Source organism: Brugia malayi (genome assembly GCF_000002995.4).
Source record: "Brugia malayi strain FR3 genome assembly, contig: Bm_040, whole genome shotgun sequence".
Lineage (NCBI taxonomy): Eukaryota > Metazoa > Nematoda > Chromadorea > Rhabditida > Onchocercidae > Brugia > Brugia malayi.
This window is the reverse complement of record NW_025062314.1, coordinates 10301-30377: the sequence shown is the minus strand read 5'-3', so window position 1 is coordinate 30377 and position 20077 is coordinate 10301. Positions and strand designations below refer to the sequence as shown.

At 32.9% G+C, this 20077-nt stretch overlaps 4 protein-coding genes across 4 annotated transcripts; 2 read left to right on the top strand and 2 right to left on the bottom strand.

The window, feature by feature from the left end:
• Nucleotides 1–436: 436 nt before the first annotated feature.
• Bm17179 (Uncharacterized protein) lies at nucleotides 437–2187 on the top strand (the record flags this gene model as incomplete). The annotated part of the gene is made up of 3 exons (XM_001892096.2): nucleotides 437–515; nucleotides 622–795; nucleotides 2003–2187. 3 exons carry the CDS (start codon nucleotides 437–439, stop codon nucleotides 2185–2187), a joined length of 438 nt encoding a protein of 145 aa, XP_001892131.2.
• Nucleotides 2188–4030: 1843 nt separating this feature from the next.
• On the bottom strand, nucleotides 4031–8724 carry Bm8276 (Uncharacterized protein; the record flags this gene model as incomplete). Its single annotated transcript, XM_043082961.1, has 12 exons — nucleotides 4031–4068; nucleotides 4569–5213; nucleotides 5494–5545; nucleotides 5720–5797; nucleotides 5933–6093; nucleotides 6277–6392; nucleotides 6760–6870; nucleotides 7101–7270; nucleotides 7537–7643; nucleotides 7862–7953; nucleotides 8326–8396; nucleotides 8617–8724. The coding sequence occupies 12 exons, from the start codon at nucleotides 8722–8724 to the stop codon at nucleotides 4031–4033; spliced, it is 1749 nt and encodes a 582-aa protein (XP_042938895.1).
• Nucleotides 8725–12876: 4152 nt separating this feature from the next.
• On the top strand, nucleotides 12877–15338 carry Bm8277 (uncharacterized protein; the record flags this gene model as incomplete). The annotated part of the gene is made up of 9 exons (XM_001892092.2): nucleotides 12877–12904; nucleotides 13210–13367; nucleotides 13493–13594; nucleotides 13896–14046; nucleotides 14181–14268; nucleotides 14388–14514; nucleotides 14636–14752; nucleotides 14848–14994; nucleotides 15165–15338. The coding sequence occupies 9 exons, from the start codon at nucleotides 12877–12879 to the stop codon at nucleotides 15336–15338; spliced, it is 1092 nt and encodes a 363-aa protein (XP_001892127.1).
• Nucleotides 15339–16282: 944 nt separating this feature from the next.
• Bm8278 (uncharacterized protein) lies at nucleotides 16283–16943 on the bottom strand (the record flags this gene model as incomplete). Its single annotated transcript, XM_001892091.1, has 3 exons — nucleotides 16283–16442; nucleotides 16562–16649; nucleotides 16784–16943. The coding sequence occupies 3 exons, from the start codon at nucleotides 16941–16943 to the stop codon at nucleotides 16283–16285; spliced, it is 408 nt and encodes a 135-aa protein (XP_001892126.1).
• Nucleotides 16944–20077: the final 3134 nt, after the last annotated feature.

Sequence of the window (20077 nt, the reverse complement as noted above, 5' to 3'; positions counted from 1 at the left end):
TTTTTCTCACAAAAAAAAAAAAAAAATCCTTCGTTAGCAAACCCTTTATTAACAATCTTTGTTTCACATCAGCTAAAATGTTCTCTGCCGGATATTTGGTCAGTTCAGTTCTGCACATAAACAACCGTCCACCATTACAGTTATCCATTCTACATTTTCGGGTGGTTTTTGACATCATTTTAACTTACAATAGATTATATCTTTCGTTACGCATTATTATTATAATATTGATTTGTTGGTTTAATTACCCAAATTTGAGGCAAAATAAAGTATCTGGCAGTCAATACATTCCACGACAAAGTTTTTTGGTGCCTGAGGTGAGGTATGTCTACCAGCATAATTGTAAGAACAAGATCGGTAAAAGCAAATCTCGAAAAAGTTTTCGATGAAACACTTTATCTATCTTTGTTAGACAAAAAGCGGCAATAGAAGTATTATGCCATACGAAACAAGGGCAAGAATCATCAAGGAAAAATTGATGCGCCCCGAAAAATACATTGGCACTCCGACGAATGGTTGGAATACATTCAATAAACCCAATGTCGCAAAGAAAGAAAGAAGAAAAGAAATATAAAGAAATGGCAACTGATGATAGAGGTATTTTAAATTTAATTAATACAGGTACAGATACTATTATAATCTTATCAATATATGAGGACGATACCGAGTTAGCTCTTAAACGTTTAACACGAAATAAGGAACACATTCTAGCTGAATATCGTCCAGCAGTAAATTTGTCTCAACTATCGTTACCAACGTTCACTGGTGATCTTAAAACATGGAAAGAGTTTTGGAGTAGTTTCGAAGCCTCCATATACTCTCAAAACATACCCGATATACAAAAGTTAAATTACTTGGTTTCTTATCTAAGAGAAGCGCCCTACAGCTAGTAAAAGGACATGATAGACTACTTGAAAATTATAAGAGAATTACTAGTAGAAAAATTTTGTCGTGTTTCCACCATAAATGAGTTTATATCTATAAAACGAAACGACCGAAACTGGAAAACAATAGTCGAAGAAATGGAGCAATTGGGGAAAACGTAGAGCAACCCACCATTGAAACTATAATAGAACCCAAATTATCAAACTGAATACTGAACCAACTTTATCAACAAAAAGAAGATGACCAGTGGTCTATAATAAAACTTCGACAGTTTCTTAGGAAAAGAATCAACAGAAACGACCAGGTAATGGAATGGCAATATTCAAATAGCGTAAATTAAAGAAATTTGATTAGACGCCATCCTAATTCAATCATTCCAGAAACCTCTGCATTGATTGAAATGAAACAATCAAAGCAAATGAGAGATACCGCTACTGTCGAAAATATCCAGCCAAATCAAAAGAATTCAAGAATGAGAGACCTTGCATTTTCTGCAACAAAAATCACTGGGATAGCAAGTGTCACATATATTCTACAGTCGAACAATGAATTGATCGATTGAAGAAAATCAATTGCTTTAAGCCTGGACTAGTAGAAAAGAAAGGAGTACTGCTTTTATATAAAGAAATTACTGTCTTTAATCCTGATAAACCTGAACATCAGTCACAAGCCTTAGTACTCTTTAACGTAGATGATACAACCCTTCATTTCTTAGCATAATCTCCTTGAAACTGAAAAAGAAGAATACAAAATCTCCTCCTTTGGCAATTGAATTCCCAGCAGTTGCCGCATAACTCAAACACAAATTGGAGTAAAGTCGGAAAGCTTCAATCAAATGACTGTCTAAGCCATTTATCTAACAAACGATCTTCAATGATTGAAGTAGCAGACAAAATTAAAATTTTCGATTTTAGAAGTTACAGAAAACAACCTGCATAATCATAGGAGTTGACTATTTTTTCGACTTTATTCATATGAAAAACATTCAGCAACTAAAGTCAGGATTCACTCTATTGAACAGTAAAGTTGGCCCCAACATAGCAGGAAGTGATTATGTTGACACATTATGTCTTGTAACACCTATGCAACAAGATATTCCAAGAAAATCGTGCTCCAGATATAGACCAATTTTGGAAGTTAGACTGTATTGGTATTCAAGATCGACTTGATACACAAGATGATAAGCAAGCACTAAAGAATTTAAGAAGAGTATCACTAAGCAAAATGGGATATGAAGTACGTCGGCCATGGAAACCATGCAAAGACAGCGATAATTACGGATTATACATTTACGAATGCTGATGGCACGACTTCAGTCCCATAGAGAGGAATTGCAAGAATATGATAAGATAATGCAAGATTAACTACATTCTGGCATAATCGAAGAAGTACAGTCACAAATGAATCAAAATGGAATCATTCATCATGATGTTCGTAATCCGGATAAGACTACCACTAAGAATTGTGTACGATGCTTCAGCACACATAAAGGGAAAGAAAAGTTTGAACGAAGTGTTATATCGAGGACCAATTAACCTACCAGATCTTGTAGGTGTATTATTACGTTTCTGAATGATGAAGGGAGTAATTATAGCTGATATTGAAAAGGCATTTTTGTAAATAGAATTACATCCTTCAGAAAGAAATTGTACTCGATTCCTTTGGCTAAAGGAAGTAGAAGGAAAAGTATCCAACGAAAATATAAAATGTCTTTTAGAAGAATCCCGTTTAGAGTAATATCTCGCTCCTTTTCACTATCAGCTACCCTGAATTATCATTTGGAAAATCATGATGGCGAATTAGCCTTAGAAATAACTAGAAATCTTTATGTGGACAATGTTATTGTATCATCAAATGGAACATAGGACGCAACAGAAAAATATGCGGAAATGAAATCCATCTTCAATAAACCTAAGGGAATTTTTATCTAACGATGAAGCTTCAGCAAGATCGAGCAATGAGAAAGAACACGAAAATTCTCGGCATTTCATGGAGTTCCTGTCATCCAACTAAAGTTAAAACGTTCCATGAAACGAATCAGAATTAACAAAAAGAACATTTTACAGTTCGTTGCACCATAATACGACCCACTAGGATTTCTAGTTCCAATAATGGTAAGATTTAAAATATTCTTACAACAGCTGTGAAAAAAGAACAACTCTTGGGATCAAATATTAGATAAGCAAGACCATAGACAATGGATTTTTCTTATTTTTGGGGGTTAATCTTTACATGATTGTGACAAGTCACGGTAAGTTTGAATGCAGTTTGAATGCATGTGTTCACCAATGCTTCAAGCATAGCATACTCATCATTAGTGCATCTAGTGCATCAGGAAATGCAAGGAATAAAATCATCGCTTATCCTCGCTAAATCGCGCATTGCTCCTATCAAAGGAATAACAATACCGTCTAGAACTGATGGCCGTACTCATCGGAACGCGAGCAGCGCAATTTATCATAACATAACTAGGCTTCTCCAACATAAAGGTAACCTTATGTCAGACTCTAAATGTGCATTACATTGAATAAAAAATCATTCCAATCTATTACCAAGATTTGTCCAAAATCGGATCGATGAAATACGTAGTTACCTTTTGTTATATTCCAAAAGAGAACCTCGTAGATGTGGCAAAAAGAGTGTTAATCCGAAACAACTTAGAAGTTTCATGCCTGCAAGAGGAAATCAACTGGCCACAATGGAAATACAATTTTGACAATAACGACGAACCAAAAGAAATTACCATAGCAAAGGTCTCGAAATGCGCAAGGATCATAATATTAAACTTATTGATAGCAATCGTTTTAGCAAATGGGCAAAATTGTTACGAACAACATCATGGATCCTCAAGTTTATTCGGGTAACAACTAAAGACAAATTATCATGGTTACAGTCTATTTCAACTGAATGAGATCGATTTACATCTGAGGATTACAAATTATCAGAATGGTTATTAAGACATTTTATAGTTAGATAAACGCAGTCCGAAGGAGTCAATGACAATGAAATAAACAAGTGGAATTTGATCTACACCGAAGACGATAAACTATGGAGATCTACTAGACGACTGGAGAATTCGGAATTGCTTATAATCTAAGTATGAGTATAACTGAATTATTATAATCTAATGGAGAATTATTATAATCTAATTTGTCTTTTGTTTTCCAGAAGTCACTGCTTTTCCTAAAAAAGTAGGAATCGATTTATATTGAATGTATTGATAATTTTCATTAATTGTATACAGTCAGACATTTTATAACTCTTTTTTTGAATTCAATTTGAAGGAAAATTTCTTTGCATATATTAGGCACTAAAAATTAAGTCTCTGTAAAAAACTTTAAAAAAGTTGGTTTGTTACAAATACTAATTTCCCATATAGATTTTTTATGTCGCTATTATTGTCTCAGTATCTTGAAGGCTTCTATTCTCCAGTATCTACTACCAAAGAAATTATTTTTCATCTAAACTTAACAATATTCTTTTGTAATTTTACATGAATTTATATAAATGTATTTTTACTGGTCTGCTAATATGTGTATTCTAGCTTTATAACAAATAGGTCAGATTTAGTTGAACTAAATTTTAGCTATCAGAATGGCGACCTTTAAATTAATAGACTTGCTGTATATGTCATCCTATTCTAAAACGATTGAAATATCATTGTAAAAATATAGACTTGTTACCCGCCTCCACATAGGAGCTGCAATGCATCCTTTCGGATGTGTCACAGCTCTTGTATTGACTTCTGGATGAACCGGATGCAGAAGGATTAGCATCTTCAGCTTCTTTTTGTTGAGATTTCATCATCTTCACTGTTGGCATGATATTAGCGCCGATCGATAACGCATCATGTTCATTGGCTGACATTATCTTCCTCGATTTTGCCGGTGCCTGATCGAGATCTGTTTGTTTAAGTAAGATAGTTGAAGCTCTTTTCCGTAACAATTTACTCTTTTTTGTTCTGGCTTCATACTCCATGCTGGAGTTATATTGTCGTATATCCATCCAAATCCGCTCGTTAGGACTTCTAACATTCGCTTCGCTCTCAACCCTGAGAGTTTGCGTGGATGATTCGGAATATCTGCTTGGTTGTGTTCTTTGTGTACGGACTGATACAGGTCTAGATTTCTTTCTCGGATCTAACATTTCTATTGTTCCACTTCTTTTATCTCGTGATTGAGTATTTTGCGTTTTCGAATGTTTTGCTATTATTTTTTCTCCGTTTTCGATTATCGAATGTTTAGAACCGTTTTCTTGTTCGTTGGTTATCTCATCATTTTCATCTCCTCCGTCTTCTTTGATCACTTCAGCACTTCCGATTTTGGTTCCTGTCATAATTTCTCTTTTAAGAGGTCAAATATGGATTTGATACTCTTCATTCTTAGAAATAACAGTAGATGTGGTATTCAACATTTTTCGGAGCACTGGAATTTAACAAAACAGTAAAGATCTTTTTTTTTCTACTCCTCCTTTTTTATTTGATAATTAAATCAAAAAGGGAAAAGACTATTTTCTCCAATGTTGTAAGTCTAATACGGAAAGTTTTAAAGTGCAGTAGTAAAATTAGTAGCAATTGAGAGTTGTTTTGGAATTTATATAATGTTCCACCTTGTCCATAGTTTTTAATAATTATTTCAACATTTTCTCCAATGTTGTAAGCCTAAAACGGAAAGATTAGATAATTCCAGTTTTGCAACAAAGAAGATTCTGGAACATATTACGCCATATTTCGATCGCTGGCAAGCATGATCGAAATAAGATATTCCAGAATCTAGATGAGATGTCCCACTGGAATTAACTGGAGATAAATCTAGTGATAATCTAGAAAACATACGACATTAAGGTTTTCATCGAATTGAACATGATCCTTTACACTGCTTCCAGTTGGTTTTGCATTTGTAAGATCATGCTCCTAAATTTAAATTAAATCAACCTTAATTAGTGCTGCTTATTATGTATATTATTATCATATATAATTAGTGTTGCTTATTAATATATATTATTAAGGGATGTATCCAAAACATGAGACTCCTATTGATTAACTAACAAGAATATGTAATTTAGGATATTCAATAATAAGTGGTCCTTTGAACTGGAATGCTGCGGCATCGAATGGCTCCGGCAAATATTTTCCTTGTTCTTCGGGCGGTGGCTCTGCTCTTCTGCAGTTCTCGATCAAACTTTTCGGTAGTTCATCTTCCGTTGTTCCTATTCAATAATATTGTTAGCTACCAACAGATATATTCACATGAGTCACTTAATCTTTTCTAACAATAATTACTGATCAGAAACTTTGTCATTCAAAAGTGTCCTTTTTGTTCGTCAGACTACTAACATTCTGAACAATTTTAATAGACATTTTTTATATTTTTTAGTTGTATGGATACCAACCATTCTTTTGGCAGCAGCAATATATAACAACAATGATAAAGAGAGAGGTAAGAATAATCAATATAGGTACACCTATAACTAAAACTAGGATGATTGCCAGTATTGTTCCTCTATTTCTGAAAAATTCAATAATGTTGAAAATTAATATATTCATAACACTATTAATGCTTACACGGTCTTTTATAATCTAGCAAAAAATTTTCTACAGTCTTCAGGAATCATATGTATTGGATGGTGTGGAGATTTTTGATTACATATATTATGAGGAGGATAATGTGTACGTCCACTTTGCTGATTGTTTAATCTTATTTGATTTGTTACGAAATTACCGAATGGTATTGAAAGTAGATTTAAATTTCCTTAACATACATGAATTACTTTTTTCTCATTCTTGCACTATGATATAATTCATTGTAAAATGTATCTTTATTTGGAAATATTTGCTGGAAATTTCAGAGAAAGAAAACTGTTGAGTAGGCTTACCCCAGTTGAAAAATTGAACGTTTTAACCTTAAATAAGGCATTGGCAATTTTGTTTGTAAGATACAATTTCGGGTTCTTAGACGGTAATGAAACACATTGTACGTCGCTTCACTGAAAGGACCATGTTTGAAATAAAATCCAACTTTAAAAAAAGTGTGGAGAATTTACTGAGTTTATCATATTCGTTCATCACATTCCTTAGGAGTGTAGCTCTATCAGAGCAAGTATCAAATCTCCATTGTTATTATTGATGCAGCATTTATTCTTTACAACTGCTTAATTCATAAAGAGTGAAAAAGAAGCTAGGAAATGTGTGAAGTAGTGTAGTGCCGATAACTTACGATCCAATCTGTTCACAAAACAACAAATTAAGTTTGTTGTTGAGATAGATAAAGTGAATTTTTCGTGCATTAATTTTGAATAGAAATTCAGATTTGCGAGTGTGTGGAATAGTTGAGTGATAAATTCGTCTTCGTCGTTTATAATATATGTTATAATTGCTAGGGTCCAGCTGCAAGGGTCGAAAAAAATTTTTTAAATTTAGAATTTTTTAAAAAAAATGTATTCGTTACAGAAGAATGCTTTAATATACGAATGTGAATGATTGAATTTGTAAACAATATGTAACTTTTCAAAATTTTACAACTACATTGATAATTATTGATCATGTGATCTGAATTAAAATGAGTTGTTTAATAAATTAGAATGACGAGTAAATCAGTAAAACACAGGTATAGTCGAAGAGTTGAGGTGGTCAACTTCGCAATTATATCTTACAATACAATCATCAGCATGTAGTTTGATAATATATTTGATACGTATACTCATTTGATGGGAGCAATTCTGCACGAGTAATTGGTACCTTCGGTTTATCGGTGATTCTCCTAAAATTAAATATAAAATGAATGTAAAAAGAAAACGTCTGATATTTCGCTTTCTAATATTTCACGGTTCTCTATGAAGAAAAATAAATTATGTAACGTCTCGCGTGTGGTCTGATAAGTCTAAAACTGAAATAAATAAAGGAGTAAATTCAAGTTAAAGTTATGGACACAGATTGATTGAGAGAAGAGGACGATTACAATGTTTTCATATACCTTACTTTTGTTTGTTGGAATTTGTAGGTAATTCTCTAGCATTAACTCAAGTGGAAATTTTGTCGCATTGGTAAATATGCGGCGCAGTTTAGTGTTCCTATAATTGGCCAAGAATTAGAATGTGCACGAAGAAAGTCAACAATAAACATTAATACTAGCTGGATATACTGGCTAAGCTACTCTTTCTATTCCATGATTACCCCTCTTCATTTTTCATCTTTCGAATCTGTTCACATTCCACTAACTGTGTTGGCTTCATTTGGCAGTCAACAGACATTTCCTAAATTGCTGTGTTCATGTTCCGAGATGACCCAAGGTGGTTTGCCTGAAATCTAGGCAGTAGCGAGGAAGACAGGTGATATTTAATCTAATATATCAACCTAATATTGATTACTAAGGACAAAGTAATCAATGCAGGTTTTCACTCAGCAAAGAAGTTGCACGTATGCAAGAGACGAAATATACCTACTTCTGTTGAATATTTTGTATATCAGCTGTTGTGAAAGCATTGTAGAAATTTTGCATATTGCACTTTGTTTTCTGCAAATAAACTAATAATAATGCAATGACTTACATGAGATGATAAATCGAGATTTTAAGTGTATTAGCTTCCTAGTGAAAAGTGCGTCAATGTAAGTTTCCTTGCAGCTAATCTGACTAGAATTTCTGTTGTTTTTTTAACTTTACCACTTTGAAATTTACTTAGATTTCCATTTAGTACTTTATAGCGTGTGTCAAGATTTTTCCAAGCTAATAGAACCTTAACAGCTGCATGCCTGGCGGAGTAGTTGGACACAAATAAAGTTATAAAGATGATAACATTGATAAGCACCACGAAAATAAAACAATTACTTCTACCACCGCGCATTGCAAAAAATTATAAAAATAACAATTCTTTAACTACTTTATTGCTTATATGCGTTTCGCTATCTAGAATTTGCATGATTGAAAATTTTGCAGCATTGAAAGAATGAAATATTAAAAATAAATTGGACTAAAGTTTAAAGTTTAAGTGAGACGTAAGGAAGGTAAGAAGAGATCGATGTGAATAGATAATTATGAGGCATTTTTGACTGGATCTCCAATGGGGAGGTAATATTCTGTATCTCCGAATTAGGTTCAAGGATCTGAAAAACATGTGGGTGATTTTCATGATATAAAACATTGGTAAGCAGTAAAGGAGCAAGGATGCAGGATTTTAAGTGAACTTACCAACGCTATACTTTGACAATATAGGAACAGTGTTTTCGAGCTAGCGAAAGGCGGAAAAAAGTGAGGAAGTGTTTGGAATAATTCGGATGATTTAGTGTCAAATTCAAAATTACGAAAATTTCAGTGAATTTTAAAGACAAAGCGTGAGCAACATAAAAGAAGAGCAAACTTGTCAGATGGTGGATTTTTGGTGATTGGACGCGATGTCGCATCAACTTCCGTGCCAGTCGCTCAAACCCTCAAATTCATAAATGGGAATTACCAAATTAATTCTTTAGTAATTATTAGTCGTGATTTCTATTTGCGATTTTAATTTCCGATTCTGTATTTGCAAGCTATTTGTTCTTTTCATTTATTTCCTATTTACAGAATTCGCTTTATTTAAATCCGAATTGTTTCCGTTGTTTCTTCCTAAAAATATTAATGTTAGACGGAAATTCAGCTAAGAGATTAACCTACAGAGAAATCATGACTTAATGTGATGAAGTACGTCTCATTTGCCCAACATCACTGGACTATCTCTAAGGAAATTTTTTCATGCCATCATATTAGCTTTTCTTTCACACTGGTTGTTGCAGGATGACCTTACACGATATTGAGTAAAAGGGTTGGAAGAATTTCAAATCTTTATCTAATTTATTCCAGTTAATTGTTTATCTAATTTATTCAGTTAATTTGTTTGGTTGCAGTTATCGAGTGATGTTTTAAGAAGTCTCATTTTGACTTTTCTGAGAAAATTCTTTCCAGCACTCCACCAACGAGTTCCGTCAAGCGTGCCGAAATCGATGATTCAAAATTTTTTGTGCGGAAGTAAACCTTTTTTATGCAAAATATCATTTTGCACTGTTGTTTTAGAAACATGGTGTTATACCTAATTTGAAGTATTCTTGAATCTTGGTAAAATCTTTTGTGGTTCTATGACAGCAATAAATTTCCGCATCTTTAGGAAACATTTTACTCTGCATATCTATTAATAGCTGCAGCTGAAACTACAGTTGAAGCATTCTTTATAGCAGAGTAATACCAAATGAATTAAGTATTCAACAAAGATGCTATCACAGAGAAAGTCTGCAGAAAGTCTTCGATTATGTTTTTTTGGATATACATCAGATGCAAAAAGAATTTAAACAATTTCTGCCATTATTGGAATAGGCGAAAAAGAAACAAAAACCATAAAAAGCCGCACGGTTGATATGTGCTGCAATACGAGAAATCATTGATCATCGTAAAGAAACCGGTGTCGTGAAAGGTTACTTGGTTGATACTCGAATAGTTGCAATAAGTAAGAAGACTAATAAACCTTTATTTTTCGAAGACGTAATATTAATAAATCGAGCAATAAAAAGAGATAAAATTTATAAAAGAAAACTGGAGGAATTGAAATTGGTTAACCGAGTAGTAATCGTCCTTAAAGACAAATAATAATTGTAATTTTTTAGGATTGAATTTTATATGAGTGGTAATTGGGCGTGTCTAAGATAAAAATGTGAAGAATCGGAAATGTTTATGAGAATTGAGAATTTATGATATGAGATTACATGTGTAATAAACCAAAAAAACTAGATTTAAAGAGAGATAATTTATGATATTATGGGATTATTTTTAGATAGGATTTTTCGCGATGTTATAATTCGCGACACTCAAATTAAAAATTTAAATTTCAGAGTGGGACAGTATTGAGTTTAAATGGCAAATATAATTTGCTTTCTCATTCATAGAAAAAATCCGAAAATTCCGAGTGATTTTCTTTATGAATTAGTATTGCTCAATGCAGCTGTATGCAGTAATAATCTTGCATTCGCTACAATTCTCAATCTTCAGAGAATTAAATCCCTCATACTCAACACTGAAAACTACTTATTAGAAGAGAAAACAATACTTTAGCAGTCAATGCAACGCAAATAGATAAAAAAGTTATAGCTCTGACGAGATTAACGATGTACGTGATATTTTCTGTTATATTACGTAACAAATCTAGTAATTGCCTTTTCACTTTTCGGAAGAATCATAAAATTGATGATTCTTTGGGAAGCTGTCAGAGCATAACCGACCACGTGATATACAAATGGATAATTATAGAAAAAACTGCGTTTGAGGAATTTTAGTTTAGTGTTCGAACTGAGCGGTTAATCTTGTTGGTCGTGTTTATAATTTGCACTAAAATAATAAAGTTAATATAAAGAAAAACCAATGAAACTAATTAATCATTTTTAAATTGTAAACAATCTTGCTGTATTATAAATCATCTCTTCATAACTTAAGATTTACTACTCATGTAATTTTATGTGAAATTAGCTCTCATCATAATCTCGTCTTTATATGACCTTAATATAATCAACCGTGATTCACAATTTATGGGTGTATGGGGACTCAGACATATACAACGATGATTTATCATAATCGTCATCGTCATAATAGTCCAATACATCAGAACTTATCCCTATATATTAGTTGTCGCGAATTATAATTTCGCGAAAACTTCTATCTAAAATAATAAAAAGGAAAATCAATAAAAACTAATTAACCATTTTTCAATTGTAACTAATTTCATAATATCATAAACTAACTCCTCATAAAACTAGTTTCTCATGATTTAAAACCAATAAAGACTAATTAATCATTTTTAATTGTAAACAATCCCATAATATCATAAACAATTTCTCCTTAAATCTAGTTTCTTAAGATTTATTACTCATGTGATTTTAAGTAAATTTATAAACACTTCTAATTCTTCATTAAGTGTTGATTTTATTACTGAATATGCAAGTTATGGCTTATACAGAGGTTCAGATAATGAACATTTACTGCTACTCTGCAACGGAGACGTTGGTGAAAATGCTGATGGTTCTACAATTCGCTGTAATGTCGTCTATCATCGCTATTGCTTACCAAAAAAATTGGAGCCCTGAATTATAATCTGAGTAAAAGGAATTATAATGTGAGTATAACTGAATAATTATCTGAGTATGAGTATAACTGAATTATAATCTGAGTATGAGCATAACTGAATTATAATCTGAGTATAACCGAATTATAATCTGAGTATGAGTATAACTGAATTATAATCTGAGCATGAGTATAACTGAATTATAATCTGAGTATGAGCATAACTGAATTATAATCTGAGTATAACCGAATTATAATCTGAGTAGGAGTACCGAACAAAACAAAATGCGACGAAGCATTTTTCATTTCAGACTTCCCAATAAATTCACTCTTGCACTATAACGCTGTATAAACTGAACAGATTCACGCCAAGCTAGTCTACCTACCGTTTCCTTGGAAAGTTTTGGGATCTTTGGTGCTCGAATAGGTGGACGGATGATTTGGTGAGTGTCATCGTGGTGTTTGGTGGTGCTATGTAACGCTCGTCCCGAGATTTATTGGAAGTGATATGGTGTATCTGAAGTTGAGACAACCTCTTAGTCTAATTATACTAATGATTTATAGCATTAAATTTAATATTAAGTCGCCTCTTGTAGCCCTGCAATTCTACGATGAAATTTTTATTTCTTGTGTAACTTTGATTGCTTCACATTAGATTTTATTATAAGCAGCTTAAAAGCAATATCGCTGCCTATTTTTTGCTTATAGTGCAAGAAATTTCTCATATCGTCAGCCTCTTTAGTAGTAAGACAAGTAATGTTTACTTTCAATTTTCGGTTTACGTTTTTGTGTTTCGAAGTTGGCATATTCTAACCCTTTTTTGCGCTATGAAGTAAAGGTATCGGATTGTCCTTAAATGTAAGTTCAACTAATTTTATTTATAGGGTTACTCAACGGGGAACGGTACACTATTTGGTTTGGGATGAGCTTCGCCGCAGTCGGGACGCGAGGTAATAATCCATATTTATTTTAAGAAGTTTTATTTCGCGAATCAAAGAACTAAGACTTCTCTTAGGAGTCGTACAATCGAAGTATTTTTGGTAGTGAGTTATTCCGAGCAGATTTTGGTTAGCGTACGAGAAGTTGAAATCGTTTAGGTAGGACAGAAAAAAATGAATGGTGTAGTCGATCATATTTATGGAAGAAGTGAGTATTTGCCCTAAACAGTTGAATAGGTCAAATCGGGCAGCTATTATAAAGAACATCTGCACCATTGGGAAGGTTTCAAAAGGCTGATTATTGTAGCCTCATTTAGGGTATGGAGATTTTACTGGTTTGGGAAATTTCAACAATTTTGAAAACAGTGCTGATCATCAGCAACCACCACACATTGCAATGGACGAAGGAGTTACTCCTCAATCGCTTTCGGGCAACGGTCGTCGCTCGGGCAACAGCACTTATAACTTGCAGCAGGTAAGGGGAGTAAATTTTGCATATTGAATTTTTCCTTAAATTCAAGAAATCCTCTGCTGATGGTTATTGTAAAGATTATTATGGCTTGCAGTCGGATGTGTTGCGTGAGAGCATCTCAGTTGCAGGAAATTATTTGGATTAAGCAAGATTCGGCTCAGATTCGCAATGCTGTTGTTCTGCTGGAGAAGGAAAAGGATAATTTACGACAAGCAGTTCGGAAACTCAAAGTCAATACTTTTTCAAGCTTTGTTAATCTTTTTCAAATCCTCAAGAGAGGACTTGTCATATCCGTCTCTTAGATTTAATTCACGGTTTCCAAGGGATACGCATGAATACATAATTTGTGTTTCGTAAACATTTATCATTGTTATGATCCCATTCCAGTTTCGTATTTAATACTGTGTCATTTTTGGCTACGTCGAATTTCTGGGGGAATGTAGGAGCGTTATTCACAACTTTTTCACATTCCAATTTTCGGATATACATAACTTATGGTAAACAAGGAATATTGTTGATTCCATGCTTCAGTTGGAAAATGCACGAGTGAAACAGAAGGTAAAGCGCATGCAGGAAATCATCAATGAATTGAGTGGAGTATCAAGGGATTATCTCAGAGTTGGAGCAGCTGAGGCGGATTTGGATTATGACGATATTGGCCGTGACTTCATTCTTGTGGGAGGTCTACATTTTGTTTAGAATTTATCTCATCATTATATTTTATAAGTTGGGGAGCCTAATATATAATAAATTTTTTTTAAGTTCTAAAATTCCATTTGTGAACATAATCCATTTGAAATAAAAATTTATTTGCAGGTGCTCAGGATCCTCTTAGTTTAAGATTCGAAGTTTCCATCCGGGATGAGAGAGGCATCGAGCATAAGTCAGCTGAGCGCTATTACTGGTAATTTTCATAGGATTAAAGTTTATAAATTTTTTCCTCTGCATACTAAATTGTTTGGTATTATAGTTCTTGCTGATGTGAAACGATGAAATTATCGTTTTTGCAATGTTGACTTTTAGGTATAAAATGGCAGAACATTTTGGAGACACGGAAACAATGGCAAGAATCCTGGATGCTCCCTCCACAATCAAAGCAGAAGAAGCAATGAGGGACATTAAGGATTTCGATGAGGCGAAATGGAATGAAGTAATTTGTAATCCGTTATTATTTTCATTCTAATCTTATGAGATATATGAGATTGTGTGGAAATGTATTTGAAATTTATGAACATTCTGTGTTATATCTTATCAGTCAATTAATTTTTGAGGTGAAAATGAATGTATGGGAAACTGGCCAACGTCTGAAGCTCGAGCAGACACGCTGGGTTGCTAATTTACTCGTTTATACCGGGAAGACATATATTGCTGTTGCTTCGCAAGACAAAGTACGCATTTTTGAGGAAACTTGTAGTAGAATTTTGAAATTTCAGGATTATATCATATATTTTAAATTATTGAGAATATATTACTTCTCTTATAGGTTTTCGGTACCGGTTGGCGTAAAAATCGTGATGAGGCTAATAAGCCAATTTTCTGGGATGGTGAGAATCAGGGCGGTAAAGCGCTTATGAGACTTCGCCAACAAATCAAAGAAACACATACTTGGTCGGGCCCATATGAAGAACAGGTGCGTTTTTGTTCTTATATATACATAGTTAGTAAAATTTCAGTGCAAATTTTATGCGTTCTGCTAGGAATGATTACCCACAGTATTAAGTTTATATGATTTCTTTTTGACCACGACTGTAGAAAAATTGTTTGTTTGCACATTAGGGAAGAACTGTTTTTTATATTTAGGAGATAGAAAAGCGTTTCAATGAGTTGAAGAAGTACGTCTGGCGCCGTATTGACCCAGCACGTCGTCTTGGGATCCTGCGTGATCGTGCGCGTGGCTTCGGACGTCGTGGTGGCTATGGCGGTCGTGGTTACGGTGCATCAGGTGCTGGTTTCCCACAGGCAATTCGCCATTAATCCAGCCGTTTAAGAAAAATTTGGCTCTGGGTTATCGGAAAACTAGTGTTTTAAAAGTGTTGGTTTTTTTTCTGCATCACTATTATTATTTGCGCAACATAATAATAATTGATAATTATTTCCATTGACCCTTTTTTTATCTCAGTTTTTTGTTTTTTCTATCTCCGGCAGCGATTTATTCTTTCATCCGCAACAATGCATTTTGTTTTTTCGAGAGCATCAAGTTTATGATTGTGATCTTCCTGTTATCAGATTATTCTGTTTTATATGATTGGGTTTTGGTTTTCTCATCGGTATGAAATTTCCTAAAAGCTTTATTGAAAGCTCCTTTTTCAAATTTCTCAAAAGATTCTGGAAAATTTTTTTTATGTAACTTCGTTTTCTAAGTTATTTTTTTCTAGAGTTCTATTTCTTCGGAAATTTTCATGCATTTACGACGTAGCGGTGTTTCTTTAATTTCACAACATTTTTTGTCGGTTTTGTGATTAACCTTCCAAAATTTTATGTTTGCGGTTTATGGAAAATGAGTTTTAACCGTTTTGTATTCTTTTTTTGGTTATTGTGGAACTGGAAAAAAATAGAATTTTCATATTATGCGTGTTATCTTCAGGTAAAGAAAAATTTATACAGGGATCATGAATTGCAGAGAAAAAACTCGAAATATGGCTGAGTTTTTTAAAAGTTATGCCGCAGCATATTCTGTTTGTTAAAAGGGTTTTTTTAATAATAAATTTTTCTTTTGAGTATACTTCTTATGCATTACAAGCTTGCGAAATTAGTAAAAACATGTTTGGATATGGTATATTAAAGTTTTACGAATGATACATTCATTTTACATTCATACATTCATTTTCACCTCAAAAATTAATTGACTGATAAGATATAACACAGAATGTTCATAAATTTCAAATACATTTCCACACAATCTCATATATCTCATAAGATTAGAATGAAAATAATAACGGATTACAAATTACTTCATTCCATTTCGCCTCATCGAAATCCTTAATGTCCCTCATTGCTTCTTCTGCTTTGATTGTGGAGGGAGCATCCAGGATTCTTGCCATTGTTTCCGTGTCTCCAAAATGTTCTGCCATTTTATACCTAAAAGTCAACATTGCAAAAACGATAATTTCATCGTTTCACATCAGCAAGAACTATAATACCAAACAATTTAGTATGCAGAGGAAAAAATTTATAAACTTTAATCCTATGAAAATTACCAGTAATAGCGCTCAGCTGACTTATGCTCGATGCCTCTCTCATCCCGGATGGAAACTTCGAATCTTAAACTAAGAGGATCCTGAGCACCTGCAAATAAATTTTTATTTCAAATGGATTATGTTCACAAATGGAATTTTAGAACTTAAAAAAAATTTATTATATATTAGGCTCCCCAACTTATAAAATATAATGATGAGATAAATTCTAAACAAAATGTAGACCTCCCACAAGAATGAAGTCACGGCCAATATCGTCATAATCCAAATCCGCCTCAGCTGCTCCAACTCTGAGATAATCCCTTGATACTCCACTCAATTCATTGATGATTTCCTGCATGCGCTTTACCTTCTGTTTCACTCGTGCATTTTCCAACTGAAGCATGGAATCAACAATATTCCTTGTTTACCATAAGTTATGTATATCCGAAAATTGGAATGTGAAAAAGTTGTGAATAACGCTCCTACATTCCCCCAGAAATTCAACGTAGCCAAAAATGACACAGTATTAAATACGAAACTGGAATGGGATAACTCATATCATATCTCTACCGATATAACAATATCACTAGAAGACATTTTGATTATTTCACGCCATTTCTCTGCAAATATAACAATATCACTAGAAGATATTTTGATTAATTCATGCCACTACTCTGCAAATGTAAACAATATCACTAGAAGACATTTTGATTAATTCATTAACTCACACCATTTCACTGCAAATATAACAATATCACTAGAAGGCATTTTGATTAATTCACACCATTTCTCTACTAATATAACAACATCACTATAAGACATTTTTATTAATTCATGCCACTTCTCTGCAAATGTAAGCAATATCACCAGAAGATATTTTGATTAATTCATTAACTCATTCCATTTCTCTACAGATATAACATTATCATTAGAAGACATTTTGATTAATTCACGCCATTTCTCTGCAAATATAACAATAACACTAGGAGACATTTTGATTAATTCATGACATTTCTCTGCAAATATAACAATATCACTAGGAGACATTTTGATTAATTCATTAACTCATATCATTTCTCTGCAGATATAACAATATCACTAGAAGACATTTTGATTAATTCATGCCACTTCTCTACAGATATAAAAATATCACTATAAGACATATTGATTAATTCATTAGCTCATACCATTTCTATGTATATATAACAATACCACTAAAAGTCATTTTTATTAATTCATGCCACTACTCTACGAATATAACAATATCACTAGAAGACATTTTGATTAATTCATACCATTTCTCTACCAACATAACAATATCACTAGAATGCATTTTGATTAATTCATTAACTCATATCATTTCTATGTAGATATAACAATACCACTAAAAGTCATTTTTATTAATTCATGCCACTTCTCTACAGATATAACAATATTGTCGTGAAAGGTTGTCTGTTGGTTGATATTCGAATTGTTTGCAATACAGTAGAAGGATTAATAAATCTTTATTTTTCGCAAACGTAGTATTAATAAACAGAGCAGTAAAAGAAGAGAAGAAATTTTATCATCAAGAAGAAGATTGGAGGAGTTGATCTTGGTTAAACGAGCATAGTCGACAATGATAATAATTAATGGTTTTGTTTATTAGGATTGAATTTATGTGAGTGAAGATTGGGTGTGTCTAAGATAAAATCACATGTGTAAAGAATTTAAAGTGTTTACTACGAAGAGATTAAAAATACATGTGTGAATACTGTAGGATTGTTTACAATTTAAAAGAGAGATGATTTATGATACTATGAAATTGGTTAGAAGTTTTCGCGAAATTATAATTCGCGACACTCCCGAAGAGGGAGAGAAATTGTTTTAAGATGTAATTTTGAGAGAGTGATTTTGAGGTATATAGCTAAATGTACGGAGTTTAATAGGTGGGATTTCTTCTTTAGTTATGAATTGAGTGTGTGGTGATTCTGTAGGGAGAGTAATAATGGTAGCTTGATTTGAATTTCGTTTTGAAGTATTACAAAGGAGGGATTGAACTAATTTAAATTTACACTTAATAATAACTAAAATAGTTAATATTGTCACGATAACTATACAGATAAAAATCAATTTCCAATGTGTTATCACGTTTTCAAATTCTTTTTCTATCGGTAGAACAATTTCATTGAATTCCTTTTCCATTTGTTTGATAATTTCTTCTCCTTCTTCAGAGATTTCTTGCCAAAAGAGTTCATCTTTCATTTGATGTGGTATTGAATTAATTGTTTTTTGAGTTTGAGCTAGGATTTCCAATTCTGCATTAATTCTCTCAATTTCAAACTTACTTATTAAATCTCCTTTAAATTCGATATTTTCAATTGTTGATTGTTCTGATTTGCAAGGAGCCACCATCAAATTTCCGTTAATTCTTTTAGCTATCACATCGTTTCTTTGAAGTATTAGTTTCGTGGCAAGAGTAGGATTGCTGATTGATAGCCATTTGATCAAAAGTAATAAGTTATTTCTGTTTTGGCAACTTCTCTGCTGTGTTTCTTTGAGTTGTTGAAGGAATTCTTGTCTTAGTGAATCAGAAAGGTATTGAAGTTTTACATTTTCAGGATCGTACTTTCTATCCGGAGCCTTTTCCATCATTAAAATAGTTTATTTGTTATTCTTCGTTTGAATTTTGTAGTAGAGTTCGAGTCATTTTCAACGTCTAGTTCAATAACTATATCGCCCTGCATTAAAATTGGAGAGGTGAATCTACAAATTTTGGTGTTTAATACAGGGGGGTTTTTATCAATTATAAGCGATGCTTGTATTTCATCGATGATGAAGTGGTTGTTATACTTTGTAGCCTTGAATCTTCCGATCTTTCGATATAAACAATGATTGGTCGTATCATTGCTATTTCCATATGATAATGCTAGTATTCGTTATGCATTCACCCTTTTGTGTCGAACAGTCTTTTATATCTTCAAGGTTAGAGACTAACCCTCTTCCATCGTAGATGAGAATTTCTCCTTGAGTTAATATGAAGTTTGAAGTTGATTGACAGTTAACTCCTAACCATCCATAGGAGTATTGTATTTCCTTATTCGTTATCCATTGATTAGGAGAAGATTGAATCAGTCCAATTCCGTTCATTTGTTTTCGAATATTAAAATATCTGCAGAATTGTGAAGAAGTTGCGGTAGTAGACGTATGGTCTGACACTACCGATAGCGATATTCTGAGAAAGGCTTTCGTGCATACAGTCCGTGTAATGTTACTACATTTTATAGCTGGTATTCTTACATGGGTGCGTGTGTACACATCCACTTTGTGATATGTAGCATTTTTGTGAATAATTTCTTCACAATTCCATTTTTCAGGAATATTAAAGGGTACTCCAGTAATCCAATTACAGCTATTGTTAGCTAATACCTGTCTTGGTATTAAAGACATCATCGTTATCAATGATAAAGTTTTTATCAAAAGATTAGACTTGTCTTTCGCATAGACTGTAGTTCCTCTTCCATCATAGAGGAGAATTTCTCCTTGAGTTAATATGAA